Consider the following 21,233-nt stretch of genomic DNA (forward strand, 5'->3'; position numbering starts at 1 on the left):
TATGAACATTGGGGTACATGTGCCCCTGTGCATCAACACCCCTGTATCCCTTGGGTAAATTCCTAGCAGTGCTATTGCTGGGTCATATGGGAGTTCTATTGTTATTTTTTTTGAGGAACGTCCATACTGTTTTCCAGAGGGGCTGCACCAGTTTACATTCCCACCAACAGTATAGGAGGGTGCCCGTTTCTCTACATCCTTGCCAGCATCTAGAGTCCTCTGATTTGTTCATTTTAGCCACTCTGACCGGCGTGAGGTGGTATCTCAGTGTGGTTTTGATTTGTATTTCCCTGATGATGAGGGACACTGAGCATCGTTTCATGTGTCTGTTGGCCATCTGGATGTCTTCTTTGAAGAAGTGTCTGTTCATGTCTTCTGCCCATTTCTTCACTGGATTATTTGTTTTTCGGGTGTGGAGTGTGGTGAGTTCCTTATAGATTTTGGATACTAGCCCTTTATCTGATATGTCATTTGCAAGTATCTTTTCCCATTCTGTCAGTTGCCTATTTTATTGACTGTTTCCTTTGAGCACTAGCTATACTCTTAATTCTGTATTCTATTATTTTCCTATTTCAGTCATTCATTGGTCTTTATTATATTCACAGAGTAGTGCAACCAGAAACACTAACTCGATACTCACTAGAAGTCACTCTCCATACTTCCCTTTCCCTCTCTGTTAGCAACCATTAATCTACTTTCTGTCTCTATGGATTTACCTATTCCGGAGAGTTCATATAAATGGAATTATACCATGTGTGCCCTTTGTGTCCAGCTGCTTTCACTTAGTGTAATGTTTTCAAGGTTCATCCATCTTGCAGCATATATTACTACTTTGTTCCTTTTTGTGGACAAATAATATTACATTGTATGCTTTTATCGTATTTTCTTTATCCATTCATCAGTTGCTGAACATGTTACTCCCACCTTTTGTCAATTATGAATAATGCTACTATGAACATTTGTGTACAGGTTTTCAATTCTTTTGTCTCTAGACCTAGAAGTGGAATTGCTGGGTCACATGGTAACTCTGTATTTAACTTATGGAGGAGATGGCATGGAATTTTCCAAAGTAGCTGCCTGATTTTACATTCCTACCGGCAATGTGTAAAGGTTTCAATAAATCCGCTTTCTCACCATCACTTGTTGATGTCCTTCTGCTTGTTTATAGTCATCTTAGCAGGTATAAAGTGGTATCTCACTGTGGATTTAATTTGCATTTCCTTGTTAGCTAATGATGTTGAACATCTTTTCATGTGCTTATAGGTCATTTGTATATCTTCTCTGCGGAAATGTCTATTCAGATTCTTTGCCCATTTTCAAATGGGTTGTCTTTTATTGAAGTACAAGTTTTTAATTTTGGTGAAGTCCAAAATAATCCATTTTTTTAATTTTGTGGATGCACTTTGTTAATATTTTGTTGAGGCTTTTCATGTCTATATTCATAAGAGATATTGGTGTAGTTTTCTTATGATGTCTTTATCTGGTTTAATGTCAAAATAATACTGGCTTCATAGAATGATTTGGGAAGTGTTTTCTACTAATTTTTGGAAGAGTTTGTGAAAAATTGGTATTGATTATTCTTTAAATATTTGGTAGAATTCACCAATGAGGCCCTCTGAGCCTGGAATTTTCTATGTGCATAATAGTTTGATTACTAATTCAATTTCTTTGCATATAGATTTATTCTGATTTACTATTTCTCCTTGAGTTAATTTCAGTAGTTTATGCCTTTCTAGCAATTTGTCTGTTTCATCTAGTTTATTTCACTTATTGGTATGCAATTGTCCATAATACTCCCTTTTGTATTGTATTTTGTAAAGTCATACTGATCTTCCTTCTTTGATTCCCTATTTTAGTAACTTGAGTCTTTTTCTTTCCTTTCCTTTTTTTTTTTCCTCAGTCTAGCTTTAAAAGTTAGTCAATTTGGGGACACCTACGTGGCTCAGTCGGTAAAGCATCCAACTTCAGCTCAGGACATGATCTTGCGGTTCATGAGTTTGAGCCCCACATTGGGCTCTGTGCTGACAGCCCAGAGCCTGGAACCTGCTTCAGATTCTCTCCCTCTCTCTCTACCCCTTTCCCATTCACACTCTGTGTATCCCTCTATCAAAAATAAATAAATATTTAAAAAATTAGAAAAAATAAAGTTTAGTCAATTTTGTTGACCTTTTCAATGAAGCAATCTTTGGTTTTCTTGATTTTCTCTATTGTTTTTTTTTTAGTCTTTATTATTTCCTTCTTTATATATAAAGACTCTACTCTTTATTATTTCCTTCCTTCTGTTTGCTTTGGGTTTAGTTAGCTCTTCTTTTTCTGGTTTTAAAAGGTGGCAAGATGTTCCTTATTTTCTAAAATAGGCACTTACAACTGTACATGTCCCTTTATGCCTTGCCTTAGCTGGGTTCCATAAGTTTTGGGTTGTTGTTTTTTCATTTTCATTAATTTGAAAGTGTTTTCCAGTTTACCTTCTGATTTCTTCTTTGATCCACTGGTTATTTAAGAGTGTGTTTAGGGGACTCCTGGGTGGCTTAGTCAGTTAAGCATCTGACTCTTCATTTCGGGTCAGGTCATGATCTCGTGGTTTGTGAGTTCTAACTTCACATGAGGCTCTGCACTGACAGCTCACAAATAAACAAATAAACATGAAAAAAAAATTTAAAAACGAGTGTGTTTAGTTTCCACATTCTTGTGAGCCTCCCATATGTTTTGTTATCTATTCCCAATTTCATTCTCTTGTGAATACCATCTTTCCTGAGTTGGATCAACCACCCTATAACTGTATTTAGTACTGAAACCTGCTTTTATCTCTTTACCCTCACTTAGCACTCTCAATTCCTCTTACTCTGCTGTCATTTTTTTTCTCTCCTGGAGTACTTATCACCATACAATTTACCACATAATTTTACTGTGTTTATTTATTTTGTATCTCTTTCTCTCCCTTCCCTCTAAAATGTAAGCTCTCCGAGGACAGAAAATGTTTCTGGTTAATTTACTGATGTATTCCAAATGCTTATCACTGTGCCTGGCACAGAATAGGTGCTCGAAAAATATTAGTGAATAAATCAATCAGTGAATATATGTTAGCCAAATAACAAATGGAAGTTTTAAGACACATTTTAATGGAACATTTGAGTTATTCCCAAACACATTATCTCTATCCATTAGACCCCCTTGATGGCCACCTCTTTAGACTGTCAATAGGCATACCAGTAGATGAATGGACAACTTAAGTCTTGAGAATAAAACAGTATTTCTTTAACATGAATGATTATTGACTTGGATAGCCAAGCCAATACTAATTTAACTCATTTAAATAAACTACATAATATAAACAGTATTTTGCCCTTTTTTCCTTTGGTATATGTGTCATTCAACTTTAATAATGCTAACATTTTCCTCTGTTATTTTATGCTTTCACTTTATCTTGATTTTGTTTTAATTAGTAAACAGGAAAAGTTCTCATGCTTAAGTCCTATTTTAAAACTAATATTTAGTGTGACTTGACTGTTCCAATTAGCTGCCTCAAAATCTTTTTAGCAACAGGGTCAATTTTTCTTTTCTTTGCTAGGCTGCCCTTTACATATAATTGGATGCAAATGGTGATACTATATCAGCACATGACCACTGTTGGTACTTTAACACAGTTACACCATTTAATAGAGCAAGTGCAGATTATAAATAATCAACTTTTAATTATCCAAGAGGCAATTTCCCATCATAGCCTCTCCCTCCTACCCCATCCTTCCCTACTTTAGTCCCATGCCTAACATCAACACCCATAAATTTATAGCAGAGAAAAAGTTAGCACCCAGCTAAATTATTAAAGTTAAAATTCTCCAGACTGGATCACTGGCATCATCTACTCTGCTGAGGTGAGATCTTGAGGGTAGTATTCACTGCAATGAGTGAAATTGCTTGAGAATATTAATAATAATAATAATAATAATAATACTGTCACTGGCATTTGCCATCCTGTTTTCTTATAGCCTTTCAGTTGAGCCACTGCTTCACAAATGGTAGTCAAATATTTTTTACTGTTTATTTATTTTTGAGAGAGAGAAACAGAGCATGAGCAGGGGAGGGGCAGAGAGAAAATCAGACACAGAATCCAAAGCAGTCTCTAGGCCCCGAGCCATCAACACAGAGCGCGATACGGGGCTTGAACTCACAAACCATGAGATCATGACCTGAGCTGAAGTCGGATACTTAACCAACTGAGCCACCCAGGCGCCCCACTATGGTGACTCAGTGAGTGGTGAGAGTGAATGCAGGATGGAGAGCTGTGAGCTCCTGCTGAAGTCCATCATGGTTGTAGTGCAGAGTTCAGAAATTTAAAAGGGGGTAGATGTACCAGCATTTGTGTTACCCAGGAATTAGGTAACATTAAAAGCCAAAAAGTAGAAAAAGGATAGTATTCTTTTTAAGAAAATAAGAGCCTTTAATGGTTCTTGTAAGCCTATTAGATTTATATGATATATTTAGCATATAAATGTAAATAAATTATGTATTTATTAGATAGTATGATATATGTCCCATTGAAGCACATTACACATCTACTAATATTGCTTTGGAAAGAAGATTTTTATAATTCCTTGAATAAAACACATTCACAGAAATTAGAAAGACTAATTCCTTTGAAAAGATGATGAAAAGCATTACCAGTCATTAGCAAAGAAAAAACGTGTTTGGATTTCAAAATGTCTATGGACAGATGTACCAAGATGTCAGTCATTTTCACTCAAGTTTTAACCAGTAACTTTTTAAAAAAATTTTTTAATGTTTTATTTATTTAAGAGAGAGAGAGAGAGAGACAGCATAAGCAGGGGAGAGTCAGAGAGAGAGGGAGACACAAAATCTGAAACAGGCTCCAAGCTCTGAGCTGTCAGCACAGAGCCCGACGTGGGGCTCGAACCCACGAACAGTGAGATCATGACCTGAGCTGAAGCCAGATGCTTAACCGCTTAACCAACTGAACCACCAAATTTCCCCTGATTAGGTTCAATTTAAAAGCTACTGCTAAGAGACTCGTGAATGCTGAGAACAAACCGAGGACTGATGGGGGTGGGGGAGAAGGGAAGGGCAGTGATGGGCATGGGGGAGGGCACTTGTTGGGATGAGCACTGGTTGTTATATGTAAACCAACTTGACAATAAACTAAGGAAAAAAAAATTAAAAAAATAAATAAAAATAAAAGCTACTGGTTAAGGGGCATCTGGGTGGCTCAGCTGGTTAAGCATCTAACTTCAGCTCAAGTCATGATCTCATGGTTTGTAGGTTTGAGCCCTGCATCGGGTTCTGTGCTGACAGCTCAGAGCCTGGAGCCTGTTTCAGATTCTGTCTCCTTCTCTCTCTGACCCTCCTTTGCTCATACTGTCTCTCTCTCTCTCAGAAATAAATAAAACATTAAAAATATTTTTAAAAAAATAATAAATTGAACCTAATCAAAACAATAATTCCTTAACTTGTTAATTATCTGCCCTGTTAGAGACTTCACTGAATGTCCATCTCTGTGTATATGTGTTTGTGCACTAAGTAAAGCAATACGCTTTACCAATTATTTCCTGTATGTTTTAGTGGCTATGGAGGATGACTTTAAGTCTTCACTGGTGGAACAGTATGGAAATTACATAAGAATGTCTAAATATTATTAAGCCATATGCATATGTACAGGAGAATACTTTTAAATACATTGCTGATGTATCTTACTCTAACATTTGTGACTCAGGTAAATTATATTAGTGTCAGCCTTTTAAAATTTTTTTTAATGTTTATTTATTTTTGAGAGAGAAAGAGCACATGAGCAGGGAAAGGGCAGAGAGAGAGGGAGTCACAGAATTGGAAGCAGGCTTCAGGCTCTGAGCTACCAGCACAGAGCCTGACATGGGGCTCGAACTCATGAACCATGAGATCATGACCTGAACTGAAGTCAGACACTTAACTGACTGAGCCACTCAGGCACCCTTAACATCAAACTTTTAAAATCAGCACATAGGCTTTAAGGATTCTTCACAAATCTGTGCACTTTGCTACAACTTTCTACTGTCTTAAAAAGCAAAGATTTTGTTTGTTGTAATCAGTGTTTTTAATTCCATGGCAATTTTTCTACATTTTCCACTTTAGGAAATGACAAAAAGATGGAAGGGGAAGCTTCCTATTACTTGGGCTTAGCACACCTGGCTGCTGAAGAGTATGAAACAGCATTAACAGTAAGTTGAAGTAAACTTTTAATCATTGCCACCTTTAATTTTGATTTTGTTGCATTTATTTTACTGTTATAAACCCAACTGAAATGGGCAAACCTCTATGTATTTAGAGAGACTAAAGCAGAATAGAAATTCTAAAAGTAGGGAAAAAATGAGTTTTATTGTTTATAGTAGGTAATATATAATCAATTAGTATGAAGTGCTTTAGGATATATAAAAGTTAAATATGTGTAGTAAAGTGACCCTCTACGCTCACTCTCATATCATTCAGGATATGGGTTTAAATGATAGCAAAAAGTAAACAGTAAGAGAAAGGAAGGAAGGAAGAATGGAAGGATGGAAGGAAGAAAGAGAAAGAGGAAGAAAGAGAGAAAGAGAAAGAGAAAGAAAGAATGAAAAAAAGGAAGAAAGAACCAAATTATAGTAAACTTATGATTTGGGAAACTTGGCTTACAAAAGACTGGTTATTAAGCAGTCGAGCAAATTGCATTGCTGTGGACCTTGAGTCGGGGGTGAGGAGGAAGCAAAGGTGAAGGTCGCTGCTAGTTCCAGTCTGAGAAGTAGCCTGCTTTGCAATAAAAATAAGTGTGTGCCTATTTTATGATGAGACTTCTTGTGTTTGGCTAAAATAACAAACAAAAAATGTCCAAGAACTTTCTTTTCTCTATTATAGCAGAAATCATCTTTCATTTTTCTCATACCTCTGATATATTTCAAGTGTAGGTTCCTATTTCATTTCACATATCACTCTTGTAATAATTTTATCTGACAAACGATATTGGGTTTATGTTCAGCTTTCAGGATTGCTCATTCCCTGATTTAGATGGTCATGTTAAGTAGAGTTCTTACATTTGGGCTAGATATTTTTCTCTGTTGCCCTTAAAATTGGGTCATCATGGGGAACTTAGGTTTTCCTAGATAACTCTTCTGCTTAATAATTTTTGGTTAAAATTATATATATTCGACAGGGCTGTGTTCTGGGTACTTTGGGGAGCACAGAGGCTAACACTCCCCTTTAGCTAATTTAATGAAGGTGGCCAACTTGTAAACATAACTATAGTTCAAAGCAGGATGAACAGGGGTTTTCTGAGTGCAGAGGTCAGAGTGGTTGGTTCCTACGCTGAAGATAAGGGAGGTTGCACAGAGAGCTTTTGAGGAGCAGGATTTCTACAGACAAAGTGTGAGAGTTGAGGATGATATCAAATATTAGACATGCATACTCTGAATGTGAACATACTCAGTATGTTTGGGAAGCAGTGAATTGTCAGGTGCAAGTATGAAATCAGGTAAATCAGGTTGGAAAATTAGGTGAAAACTAGCTTACAAATTTTCACTCTGTCTCCGTTTCTCACTCTCTCACTCTCTCGCTCTCTCTCTCTCGCTCTCTCTCTCTCACTCTCTCTCTCTCACACACACACACACACAATGCAAACACATAGAAAAATAAATTCAAGCAATATAATAGAGTTTACAATGAAAAATAAATCTTCCCTCCACCCTGGTACTCAGTCCTGCAATTTTTTCCTCAAAGGCAAATGCAGTTACAAGTTTTGGGTTTATCCCTCCAAGAATATTCATATGTGTGTATAGCATATAAGTGCATATGCCTATATGTTCTTTATGTTGTTTACACAATTGTGGCACGTTACAGGTAGTGTTCTGCATCTGGAGTTAACTTCTTCCACACTCATGCATACAAACATGCCTCGTTTTAAAAGGGCCTCATGGTGTCCTATTTTATAGTTGTACCATAATGGTACGTAATGGATTTAACCATCTCCTGTTGGTGGGCATTTAGGCTATTTCTAATCAGGTTTTATTGCAAAGGGTGTAGCAGTGAATAGCTTTATGCCAAAGTGAGAGATGATCTACACAATAAATTTCTGGAGGTGGAAATGCTGGGTCAGAGAAGAGATGAACTGCATTTTTTTTTCTAAACTTCCCTTCAAAGAAGCTTCATCAGTTTACATTCCTATAATAAATGAAGGTGCCTCCTTCCTTTGGAAATGAGGCACGTTTGTGTAATATGTGTTCTGAATATTTTTCCAGCTCATTATTTTTTAACCTGACTTATGAAACTTTTCCATGCTGAATGTTTGGATACGTATGTGACCAAATTTATCACTTTCTTTTTGCACGACTTCTGGATATACTTAGAAAGACCATCCTCATTCCAAATGATTATTTTTTTAATTTTATGAAGGGTTGGAGGGTCTTATGCTTTGTTGAAGAGAGTGAAATTCATATTTTAAGTAGTGTGAGATTTTTAAGGATTTTTGATGAGGCTGGTGACAGGATCACATCGATTTATTCACAACTGTTTATTAAGCACCGTCTATGTGACATACATCATGCCAGGCACTGGATCTGATCTTTAATTTTAGAAGACAACAGTAGTGGTACAGTCTAGTAATGAATGGATTGAAGAAGCAGTACTTGGTATCTAAGAGACAAATTTCTTAAAACTGTTACTCCTTTCAGAAAAATATTGAAATTGTTTTTCTGAAAGTATGGAAACCAGAAACCAGATAAATATGAATCTCATGTTTATATTAACTGTGTAACCTTGGACAAAGACCTTAAACTCTCTAAGTTTCAATTGTCTCATTTATTCAATGGGACTAATAACTCTACTTACTTTTTAGGGTGTAGTGGGTTGAGTGGTGGCCCCAAATGTCCACTTCATAATTCCTGGGCCTGTGATTGTTACTTTATTTTAGAAAAGAGTCTTGGCAGATATATTTAAGTCAAGGACCTTGAGATGAGGTGATCATCTTGGATTATCTGGGTGGGCTTTAAATCCAATGACAAGGGGCCTTGTACGAAAAAGGCAGAAGGAGATTTGAAAAGGAGGACAAGACACACAGAGGAGATAGCCACGTGAAGGTGACACAGAGATTGGAGCCATGCTGCCATAGTCAAGGAACACCTGGAGCCACCAGAAGCTGGAAGAGGCAGGAAGAATCTTCCCCCAGAGCTTTTGGAGGGAACACAACTCTGCTAACACCTTGATTTCAGACTTCTAGTCTTTGAAACTATGAAAGAAATGATTTCTTTTGTTTTAAGCTATTTGGTGACTTGTTACATCAGTATTAGGAAGCTAATACATAGGGTGATTAGGAGAGATCATTTATATAGAGTTATAGAAGAGTGCCTGCCTTGTATATAATAAACTTTTGGTAATTGTTAGCTTTTATTATTTTTACTCTGGACTTCAGTGGTAGTAGTAAAGATGGAAGAAAGTCATTTTGAAAGTTATGAAGGACTTGGTAATAGATTAAGTACTAAGGGGGCACTGGAGTGGCTCAGTCGGTTCAGCGTCCAACTTTGGCTCAGGTCATGGTTCATGGATTTAAGTCCCACATCGGGCTTTCTGCTGTCAGTTGAGAGCCTGGAGCTGGCTTCAAATTCTGTCTCCCTCTCTCTCTCTGCCCCTCATCCACTCATGCTCTCTTTCCCTCAAAAATAAATAAGTAAAACTTAAAAAAATAGACTAAGTATGGAAAGTGAGGGAGATGGAGATGCCCAGATGGGCCGTAGGAGCCTGGCTAAGAAACTGGATGGTTGCTGGTGTCATTTACTGAGAGGTAATGCTAACAGATACCCAGGCTTGGGGAGAAATGGAAGTTCACTTTTGAATATATTGAATTTGAGGAGTTTTTCAGTTATCCAAGGAGAGATCAAATAGTGGTATATGTGGGCCTACAGCTCAAGAGGACATCTAAATTGGAAGTTTTATCCACATTTGATATGTAAGTCTTCAGCATATTGAAGCTGTGGAGTGGAGACTTCCTAAAGAGAGTTGATAGTGATAAATGAAAAAGGCCTGAGACCAGCTGGTTGAAGGGTGTAGGTACAAAGGAGATTAGGCAGGGATATCCAAGGAAGTAGGAAGAAAACCAGGAATAAATGATCACATACAAGCCCAGGAAACCAGGCATGTCTAAAAGACAGACTTATGCAAACCCCTTCTGCCTCCTCCATGTTTTGGGCTGGAATGAGAGAGCTTCTTGCAGATATTTCCAATAAGAACTCGGCCCCCTCCCCTAGGCATGTACCTCTGTTAGAGTCAGGGTTAGTTAACTTTTGTCATTTAATTCTCCAGTCAAGGCAGAGGCTTTGGGAAAGCAGGAAGGCCATATTCCAGGCCCCAAGGCTCACTGCTACAGTCAAGAATAGCCTTTGCAGTTTGGAAGAATGAAAGCCTGTCTTCAGAGCCCAAGACTTACTTGTGGTAGAATATTGTTGTCTTTTTGGAACACAGCTCACCGAGAACTGAGGAATTACAGGAACCAAGCTTAAAATTTGGGCCAAACCCATAGGCACAGGTGCAGGACCAAGGAAGGACCTGTTGTCAGATCTGGATGTAGGATGCCAAAAGCAAAGTCAAGAAGGCATCAGATTCACAGCTATACAACAGGAGGCAGGGAACAAGTACCAAGAATGAGAAGCTGGAGTTGGGTTGTGGCTGGAACAGAGAACAGACATGAGCAGTTGTACCTGATTTGGGGCATGGAGGTCTTCTAGCTTAGGTTGATCTTAGAGGGCAGCCTGTTTTTGCTGTTGTAATAAAATAGATTTCCAGAAAACCTGAAATCTTGCTTTTTGAATTCCAATTGAAGAGCATGTCTTTTTCTTCTCTCTAATATCTTGCTTTAGCCACTTTCCCTGCTTCCTTTCAGAGATAAAGGTGCTAGAAACCCACAAGACAGAGTACTCCTTCTTTAGGGAATCTAGTATAAAAAATTACCTGATCAATTACTAAATAGGATTGATTTCCTGATTGATTGATTGATGAGATATTTACCCAATTACTCTCATTTGTGTATTAAGTTTATAATTTGAAATATTTTCAGATTTTTAGTACCTTGCCTCTACATTCAGCCTCTTTCTTTCATGGATTCCTCCCTTTCAATACTGTTCGTCTGTTAAAAGATGTTTACATGATTTGTTCAAAGAAACTTAGCTTAGAGAAACCTGTCACGAGTAAATAGTACTGATTAATAGTTCTGATTATCTGAAACAGAAGGGATTTTGAAAATTTGCTAATGGATCTTAATTTAAAGGCTTTAATTTATTAATAAATGATTAATACATGTAATAGAAGAGTATTTTGAGAAGCATATAAATAGTCTGGTCATCCATTCCTTGTTGATAAAGGATTCTTTATTGGATGACAGAATAGGGTTAAACTAAGACCCTAAATAATGGATTTATTTAGGGCTGAAATCCCTGCCAATGAGGAAAGGGTATTTGGGGAAGATAAGTGATAGTTACTCTAATAAACCTGTTCAGGAGGTCACAGAGACCCTGACATTTAAAGGTGAGAATGCTACCTGCATTTATCAGGTGCTGAGAAAAGAAATAGTAATTCCCTTTGGCCATCATCAATTTAGACCTGTACATGTTCCAAGTAGAGTAAATTCTGAATTTTAGAAGGTAAATGTATCTTATAAAGTCCTAAAATTTCAAAGAGAAAAAGATTTTACTAAAAATCACATTAAAGGCTTTTGCAAAGTTGGTCACAGTTCCACAATCCAATACTACAACCGTAAAATTAATTTAAGAAAAGGAAAGAGCCTCCCTTAGCACTTTGTTTTTATGCATGAATTTTCTTCCACTCTAAATATTCTATTTCATGTAATAATTTTAGGAACACCAACTTTAACAGTCTTCAGTACATTCAGTGAATTATTTGCTTCTTATTATTTAGCAATAATGTAGCCTATCAAAAATTATACTATGAAAGCAAAATTCATCATATTGATACTTCATTTGCTTTTATAGTACAAGATTCATCACATGTACTATATTATTTAATTATTCCATATATAAAACAGTAGCCATCTTTATATTCGCATACATGTCAGCATCTTTATAATAGCTTAGAATGCTTCCAACATTAGTGTTAGCTTATATACACATGGTTAACCTAAATCTCTAGCTTTATCAGCAGCATCTCATAGCAAAATGCAAATAAATAATATATCAGAAAAAATAGTTACACTAATATTCTAGTAACTCATAGATTGTTTTTAAAAACTCATAGATTATTGATAAATATTAATAATGAAGGATCTGGATTATATTTGTAAAGTGATAACATTCTTAGGCTGTCGCTAGGTAATTGTAATAAAATTTTATTTTTTCTTTCAACTCCATGTATACAAAGGGAAAGCCATTATATATCAGAAGACATTTCTAACAAAGAATGATTTATTTGATTTGTATTGTTTAGCTGACCAAAGTTTGGGAGGGAAACAGTTCTTACATTTAGTTCCTTTCTCTATTCAGTTTGTTACTTTCTTCTCTAAAAGTCACCCATCTTTGATAGCAGTGGGTTCCTGATCCAAATGACAATCTAGCTGACATACAGATACCTTTGCCAGAGTTCACAGTAACATACATAAAACAAGTTTTCCTTTTGGTCACTTTTACCAGTGAAGACGTTTATCTACTACTGAAACCATGACATAACCCAAATAAATCTGAGTTCCTCACAGCTCACCCTCAGTATGGTATCATAGTAAAAATCCAGCAAGCTAAAAGAAAAGTAATTTCATTTCTATATTTGTAGAGGGAAAGAAAGTAAAAGGGCCAAGGCAAAGGAGAGATCAAGAAAGAGGCTCTCAGAGGCCTTGTCTTCATTTAGATCCTTTGTGCATTAGTTCAAATACTTCAACTCTGCCAAGTTCTGTACATGTACAGTATATGATGATATGATCAATTTTTCTGCTGGACCATACCTACTAATGTATGTGGACTGAATCAGTCTATCTGTAAGAGCATTTGCTTCTGGGCATCTGCACTTTTGTCATTTCCTTACTGTTTGAAGTCCTGACATGTAAAGGACTGTTTGGAGCCAATTCACTATGGTACCATGATACCTGGTTAGAGTTGCCTGGGAGGGATACAAATGCTCACATCTGCTACCGTACCTTTGATTATTAGAAGTTTGCATGAAGTAAAGGCAGTAAATACTAGCGTTTCTTGAATCAGGAACTCTCAACAGGCTCTTCAAAGTATATTTAACAACTCTTTGGAGTGTGAGGGCAACAAAGTGGTTAAATCAGGCTGGTGGAGAACAGAATCCCACCTTTGCTGCCACCTCATCACATGACACTGCACAAGCAAATTAACCTTTTGGAGCATTAGTTTCTTCATCTATAAAATGGGGATACTACTACCCCCTACCTCAATACAGTTTTGTGAGAATGAAGTAAGAAGACCATGTAAAGTTTGTGGTCTAGAATCTAACGTACAGAAAGCCACAACTGTTCTATCACCATTACCATGCATAACAGAATTATTTCCCCAAGTGATAGATGGTCAAACATCTATAAAATCACAATTTCTGGTTTTTGCTCTAGGCCCAAGTATTCCCAAACCAATAGTAAGCATAGAATAAAATGCTAAATGTGTTGGTGAAAGATGTTGAAGTAGGAGTTTATTTAGGAGCTATATTACATGATAAAGAAAGCCCTTATGTAATATAGTTCAAGTGTATATAGCAATTGCTCTCTAATTGTTAAGTGGTCAAACATTTGAGCTGACTGTAGGTTTTGATGTGTAATCTTTATATGGACGGTAACTGTCTTATAGAAAGATCAGGTGGGGTGCTAGCACATGGTCTAGAAGACATGGATTTTAGTCCCATGTGTCACATACTAGCTATTGACCTTACATTAGTCCCTTAGCTTCTTAGAGGGTTGGTATCATTTGTGAAATAGAGATGGTAATGGCAGCTTTGCTGTATCTTTGTGAAGATCAAATGGAAAAAATGGATGTTTATATACTTTGGACCATAAACAGTTTTCAAATGTAGGATACTATTATTACCACAGTCTATGATATAATTAGCACTGAGTAATGATAGCAATGAGTCTCTGGTAGGTAACATTTATTGAGTATCCATTCAGAGTGCTGCTGTATACTTATTTCTCAACAGTAATTTACTAAATTTATCATATGTAAATTACAAAGGGCTTAAGTTTATCTTTGTATTGGCACATATTTTTATAATGAATATGTAATAAACAGACATTTTATACAAAAATTTTATTAATGTATTAATAACTTTTCCTTGAGTGAAAAAAATGGCATATATAAAAAAAAAAAGGAATTTGAGTAATTTCTTTATTTAAAGACCGGAGCTCTTCACTACCCATTAAATAGAAGTTGTCTTTACTTGCCAATTAGGAATCATTACCTAAAATTGACCCTTCTGTTCTTGTTTAATGGCCTCTGTATCTGAGGGGAGCTCAGATGCTGGCACAGAGGAAATCAAGGCCTCCTTTCCCCAGAGGACCACTGGTTATTATACAAAACATGCAGACAATTCTGCTTGCAGCCAGTTTGCCTCCTGGTACTGTGTAGTTCATCACCGGCTTCTGAAGCATGCTAAAGAGGGCTTGCCACTCAGCTTGAGACGACTCAGGTGTAAGCTCAGGGGTCTCAGCAGTCATTTTCCTGCTTTACATCAGAGTTTTCATCCGTTTTATCCTTTTGTCCCATGACCCACCTCAGGCAGTCTCCTTCTTGGGAATCTAAAAGGAGCAGCTGTTCCAGATCCCATTTCCCCCAATTGTTGCCACACTGATCTTCTATTCAGCATCAACCCCCTTCCAAACGCACCCCTGCCAGTACACAAATAGCACGTATTTCCTTTCCATTCCATACATTTTGCTAATAGAGAAATGTTCAAAATATTTAAGGAAAAGGAAAGTGATAGGATTAGAAAAACAACATAGAAGAAAATAGTCATATTGCCAAATTTAAAAAAAAAAGATTTATTTCCAAATTGCATCAAATTATATTACTCAGAATTATTATAAGTAATAATTTAAGGCATGGTATAAGCATGTTTTCCATATCTGATCTTATTTAAATCAGTTAGCCACACTTGGAAAATAGTATGTTAAGAAGTTCATGAAAAATATGTTCTCTAATAATTTGGAAATTATACAAACATAAGATGTTTTACTAATAATCTTGCTACTGTTATCTTTGTACTTAAAGTCATGAGTTTTCAAAAAAAAATAAGATCATGACCTTTCTATGATATTAAAACAGATAACCTTACAGTAATAATTTAATATAAATTTTTGTAGGAAAGATTGTTTGCAGACTGGAATTTTAGTAAATATTTTTTTAAAGTTTCCCATTAATGTGGAGTTGAACTCTCTTTAAACATTTCTTCTATTTAATTTTTCTATATTTTTTTACAGTGTTACAGCTTTGGAAAATAGCATTGTGGTTTTTTCTTCTTTTTAAATGATGAATAATTATGGTATTTGTCATATAAATTATAGTATTTGTCATTTAAATGACAAATGCATTATAGGAAAATCAGAATATGGAAAAAAATGAAAACCTGATATTTTTAAACAGGAATCTGTAGGCAAAAATTTAAAGTCATAGATTGTACGAAAAGGAAGAGAAGTTTAATGTCAGGAAAGAAAGTTAATCGCCTAAATTAATATAAAAACTGATTTTCTAGCCATAAAATGTATTGGGTTTTTAATTTGTTTGTTTATTTTTTTGAAATGTGAAAGCTGGTTTTGGATCCCCTTGAGATGTAGAATGCCACTTTAACTGTTTGATGAGGTTGATTATTATTCATTATAAAAAGAAAGTGCTGGTAGAGTAACTCTTTATAAAACTGCTGAAATTTTTGTTTCCAGTTATTCACATCTTAAGAAATAATGCAAAAACTTCTGATACTCATTTTGTGAGAAAATGAAGACAGGAATAATTATTTTTATTTCATTCATCCTAAAAAGGATGAACTTCCAGACTCCAAAAATTGAGTACCCTAATCAACTATACTGAATAGTGACATATGGAACATAATGTATGTATACTCCTTAAAGTTCAAGGCCTAGCATATGAAAATGTTCTCTGGAGCAATAAAGCAACCTGCATAGTTCATCACAAGACTAATTGTATGACAGACCTAGAGGCAACGGCACAGCTGTTAGCACACGTTGATCTAGAGGCCGCAAAAGAAGAAGAGGCATCACACCTGCAAGAACCCAGAGATGATTACAGGATGAGATGTGTTAAACAATAGTGTGGGGACCATACTAAGTCATTATACATTGAGCCAAATTCTATTTCTCACTCTGTGACACAGAAGGCGTAACTTCAGAAGGAAAAATGTAATACAATATCTTAACACTTATCCATAATTGTCTCAAATGTATCTGGAAGGTAGACAATGACTTGATCTTCAGTTAATACCTATAGTGATTTTAAAAATTATTCAGTATACGTAGTGCTCAATAAAAATAACGTATACTGGATTTTAAACAGAGCATTAACGCTATACTCCTGATAGTATACTTAAGAAAAGAGTTTACCTAACAATTTCAACTTCCTCCTTAATTAGACATTTAAAAGCTTAGTTAACTAGTAAAATAGTTTACTTTAAGATGAACTCTCCACTTTTCCCATGAATACCTTCTGTTGACCTATTTTTTCCCCTTAAATGATAATGATGATGGCTAGGAATAGAGAAACAGAAGGAAGATAACAGAGAAACTAAACAATTCAGTTCCTAAGTAATCAAGAGTTGATTATATAGATGTGTGTAACAGGTTTCATTTTTGAACATTTCAGGGGAGAACGTTAATGTTCTTTTACATGAAATCATGACTTAGAGGCAAGAAATTAAAAATTCAAATAGTATCAAAGGTTGGCAAGCATGTGAGGCTCCAAGAACTGTGGTTAGAAGTGGAAGTTGGTATCAAGAGTGACAGGGATGCCTGGGGTACCCGGGTGGCTCAGTCGGTTAAGTGTCCAATTTTGGCTCAGGTCATGATCTCACAGCTCATAGGTTCAAGCCTCACATTGGCCTCTGTGCTGACAGCTCAGAGCCTGAAGTCTGCTTCAGATTCTGTGTCTCCCTCTCTCTCTGCCCTTCTCCTTCTCGCGCTCTGTCTCTCTCTCCCAAGAATAAACAAACATTTAAAAAATTAGGGAAAAAAAAGAGTGACAGCGTGAGGATACAAAGATTTGGCTGTAACTTATATATACAATGTTAGAAGCACTGCTTATAATGATGAGACATCTAGAAACAAGGTAAATGTTCAATAGCAAGTTGGTTAACATTGCTGAGTATCCTGTGATGCAAAATAATACAGCCAATAAAAATGACACAAAAGTAAATATTTTTATAATAATAAAAGTGTTAACAATATGTTAAGCAAAAAATCAGGGCATAAACTAATGAACATTATGACCATACTTATGTGTATTTACACACATACATACACATATGTAAGACATATGTATATATGCAGATATTAGAAACACCAGACTGTTTCTAATGGTCATCTGTGGGAGCTGGAATAATGGATGACTTTAATTTTCTGTTTTGGGGAAAGTGATGGATCTGTATTCTCCAAATTTTCTGCAATTAACATATACTGATTTTGTAATAAGAAAAAAAGTAAACTACTATTTCTTTTCATTCCATTAAAATTTAAAGACTTTAATGAATGTTTTCAGTAGGTTGTATATAGACTATTCTTAGTAAAAACCTTCAGCATAGGATTGTTCATAGCAGTTAGTCATTTCAGCAGCCCACCTCAACCCAAAACACCAAGAAAAGTTTTTAAAAGCTTAACAATGAGTAAAGGGCATGTAAAGATGACCCAATAAATAATAAATTATTCAAAAAATAATCACGAATTATAAAGCAAAAACAACAAAATAGGGTAAACTACAGCTGTAGAGATTTTGGTATCCTGAATACATCAGTCCATGTGAGCAAGAAATGCTAATAACTATATTAATGAAGGACTGTTGTTTGTTTGAAACTTCAGTGAGATACATTTTATTGAATAATAGGTCTGGACAATTTCTTTATGCTCAAGTAGATATTTACCATGCCGCAAGACCGCATTGTCCATAACAGAAATAGACACCAACACATACTTGTGGCATACTTGTAATAAGGACCAAGAGCTAGATAAGCATCGGGGAAGATTCATTTCATTTGGAAATTAAGGTGAGGACATTTGAATTGAACTTGTCTAGATCACTGGTAAAGGAGTAGCATGAGTGAAGGCTCAGGAGGGCAGAAAGTGCATTCCAGTCACACTGGAGTATTGGGGCTGAAGGACTGGAGCTGTTGGTGGGGGGGAGCTGAAAACATAGGTGGTGGGACGAGATCCTCACAGGCCTAAGTGGGGCAGGAACTTGTTTTAGAAGACAGCCTGGCAGTTGTGTGTAGGACAAATTGAAAAGAGAAAGTAGAGGAAGGAAAACCAGTTTAAGGGGTCTTCTGAAGTAGTTCAGGGGAGGAATAATGATCCCTGAACTCAGGTGGTGTGGTGTAGCTCATAATGAACACATCTGAGAGACATTTTTCAATTTAACCATGTTTTCTGGCTGGTAGGTGAACATATAGAGACAGGATGGAGACAAAGATGAATTTGAAGCTTTATGTTCGAATAATCCAAAGTAGGATGTTAACGTTAAATGAGATGAAGTCACAGAGGGAGAAGCAGCTCAGCAGAGGACTTTTAATAGCAATTGGAGGACATCTGTTGTCTTCATCTTCTCACAACATTACACCATTCCCACTGTCACCTTTCTGCTGGCTACGGTCTTGTCTCTAATCTCGAGGTTACAGATCTCACCCCCACCGTTACTTGCCCCAGGGAAGCAGATCTGTAGGGGAAGGTGTCTAGACAAGCTCAGCCAATCAGATTGCTTACCTAATATTTTGTTTTGTTTTGTTTTGTTTTTAAATCAGAGTCAGTCTTCCTTGGTAAGGAGTTAGCCTGGATGCTGCCAGAGCCACAGAGGATGGTGGGCTGAGACAGTAAAGCTAACGCACAGAGAGAGAAAACAAGATGAGAAATGGAGAGTGCAGTTTCTAGTAGCATTTTTTTTTACAAATAGTTTATTGTCAAGTTGGTTTCCATGTAACACCCAGTGCTCATCCCCACAAGCGCCCTCCTCCATGCCCATCTCCCCCATCCCCCCCAACACCCATCAGTCCTCAGTTTGTTCTCAGTATTCAAGAGTCTCTCATGGTTTGCCTCTCTCCCTTTCCCTCACCATTTCCCCCCTTCTTCTCCCCCTTGGTCCTCTGTTAAGTTCCTCCTAATCCTCCTATATGTGCAAACATATGGTATTTGTCCTTCTCTGCCTGACTTATTTCGCTCAGCATAACACCCTCAAGGTCCATCCATGTTGCTACACGTGGCCAGATTTCATTCTCTCTCATTGCCATGTAGTATTCCATGGTATAGATAAACCACATCTTCTTGATCCATTCGTCCGTTGATGGACACTTAGGCTGTTTCCATGTTTTGGCTATTGTTGAGAGTGCTGCTGTGAACATTGGGGTACATGTGCTCCTATGCATCAGCACTCCTGGATCCCTTGGGTAAATTCCTAGCAGTGCTATTGCTGGGTCATAGGGAAGTTCTATTGTTAACTTTTTGAGGAACCTCCACACTGTTTTCCAGAGGGGCTGCACCAGTTTACATTCCCACCAACAGTGTAGGAGGGTGCCCATTTCTCCACATCCTCGCCAGCATCTAGAGTTCTCTGATTTGCTCATTTTAGCCACTCTGACCTGCGTGAGGTGTTATCTCAGTGTGGTTTTGATTTGTGTTTCCCTGATGAGGAGCATTTGAGTCCCTAGTAGCATTTGAGTCCCTAGTTTACCATTTTGCCTAAATTAGATTGGGGTGGTTTCTGTCCCATGAAATCAAATGAACCCAGATAGAATAGCATCATCACGAGTAATGGTAACAAATCGCGTGCCTTTGTATGCTATGGGTCTACAACTCTGCCCAGCCTTATTATTTACATGTTTTACCTCATTTAATACTCACACAAACCCTAAGAGGCAGATATTATTCGTATTTTCTATTTACTCTTACTCCCATTTCACAGATGAAAAAGGCTGAGACTAGCTTAAATGACTTGATTATGGTCACAAAGCTAGCAAACGCAGAGCCAAGACTGGAGCCATGGTCATAAGTGCTAATGCTGTCACAGCTAGTGGGGTTGCTAGTGAGGTGTTTTTAAACTCATTTGTTAAGTTACAAATCCCATGTACACACTTTTAATAACATTCTCACCTGTTCCACTTGATGAATTACTGGTTGGCATAAATACCATTTTGTTTTTCTTGTCCAGTAGAAATTATTATTGAATACAATTGAAGCTTAGAGTAAAAATCACCTGTCTGCTATCAGGCCAGTTCAGAATAGGCACAAAGTTTGGGGACACGGGAAGTAGAAGTGGCAAGTGGCATCTGGCTAGGAATGAATGACCCACTGTTTTGTAGCTTCTCCAGAGAAAGAAACATAAGGAATTCTCATCTCACATTTCCATCTCCCATTGCTCTCTTACCCTCCATTGGCGTAGATAATGGAGTATTATGGATTCCTCATTGGTCATTACTTAACTCCATAGCTGAATTTGTCTCATTTTCTCTAGATGACAATGAAATATCTAGCAGCACTAGAGTTAATACATTTGTAAGAAGAATTCTTTTTCAAGAACAGTGTGTTCAACATATTTTTTTTCCTACAACCCTGAATCTTTTCTTGCTACTGATGCAAATTTGCTGTCTACCAGCAACTTTTAGTAAATGCAAGGGAAAGAGCATAAAAAATGCTGTTTGTTAGGTTTTCCACTGAAACATCTAGTAGGGAAAAATGTTTATATAATTTTTGGATAAAATGAAATAGGGGGATGGGGCACTTGGGTGGCTTAGTCGGTTAAGCATCCGACTTTCGCTTAGGTCATGATCTTGCGGTTCGTGGGTTCGAGCCCCGCGTCGGGCTCTGTGCTGACTGCCAGCTCAGAGCCTGGAGCCTGTTTCAGTCTGTGACTCCCTCTCTCTCTGACCCTCCCCTGCTCATGCTGTCTCTCTCTCTCTCTCTCCTAGAAATAAATAAAAAACATTTTTAAAAAATGAAATAGGGGGAGAGAGATAGGTCCTTCTGGTAAATTACAGTGCTCTCTGTTCCCATCTTAATCATGATCACAGTATGATGT

The 21,233-nt window shown here is 36.9% G+C and overlaps 1 protein-coding gene across 4 annotated transcripts in view; it reads left to right on the forward strand.

The window, feature by feature from the left end:
• TTC29 (tetratricopeptide repeat domain 29) overlaps positions 1-21,233 on the forward strand; it is a 240,545-nt gene that overhangs the window by 93,132 nt on the left and 126,180 nt on the right. For all 4 annotated transcript variants that reach the window (XM_039254293.1, XM_039254292.1, XM_039254295.1 and 1 more), the window contains one exon: positions 6,121-6,206. In XM_039254293.1, coding sequence (XP_039110224.1) covers positions 6,121-6,206 — 86 coding nt within the window. The remainder of the gene's footprint in view (positions 1-6,120; positions 6,207-21,233) is intronic.

This window comes from Hyaena hyaena, unplaced genomic scaffold (genome assembly GCF_003009895.1).
Source record: "Hyaena hyaena isolate Hyena2069 unplaced genomic scaffold, ASM300989v1 scaffold_476, whole genome shotgun sequence".
Classification (NCBI taxonomy): Eukaryota; Metazoa; Chordata; class Mammalia; order Carnivora; family Hyaenidae; genus Hyaena; species Hyaena hyaena.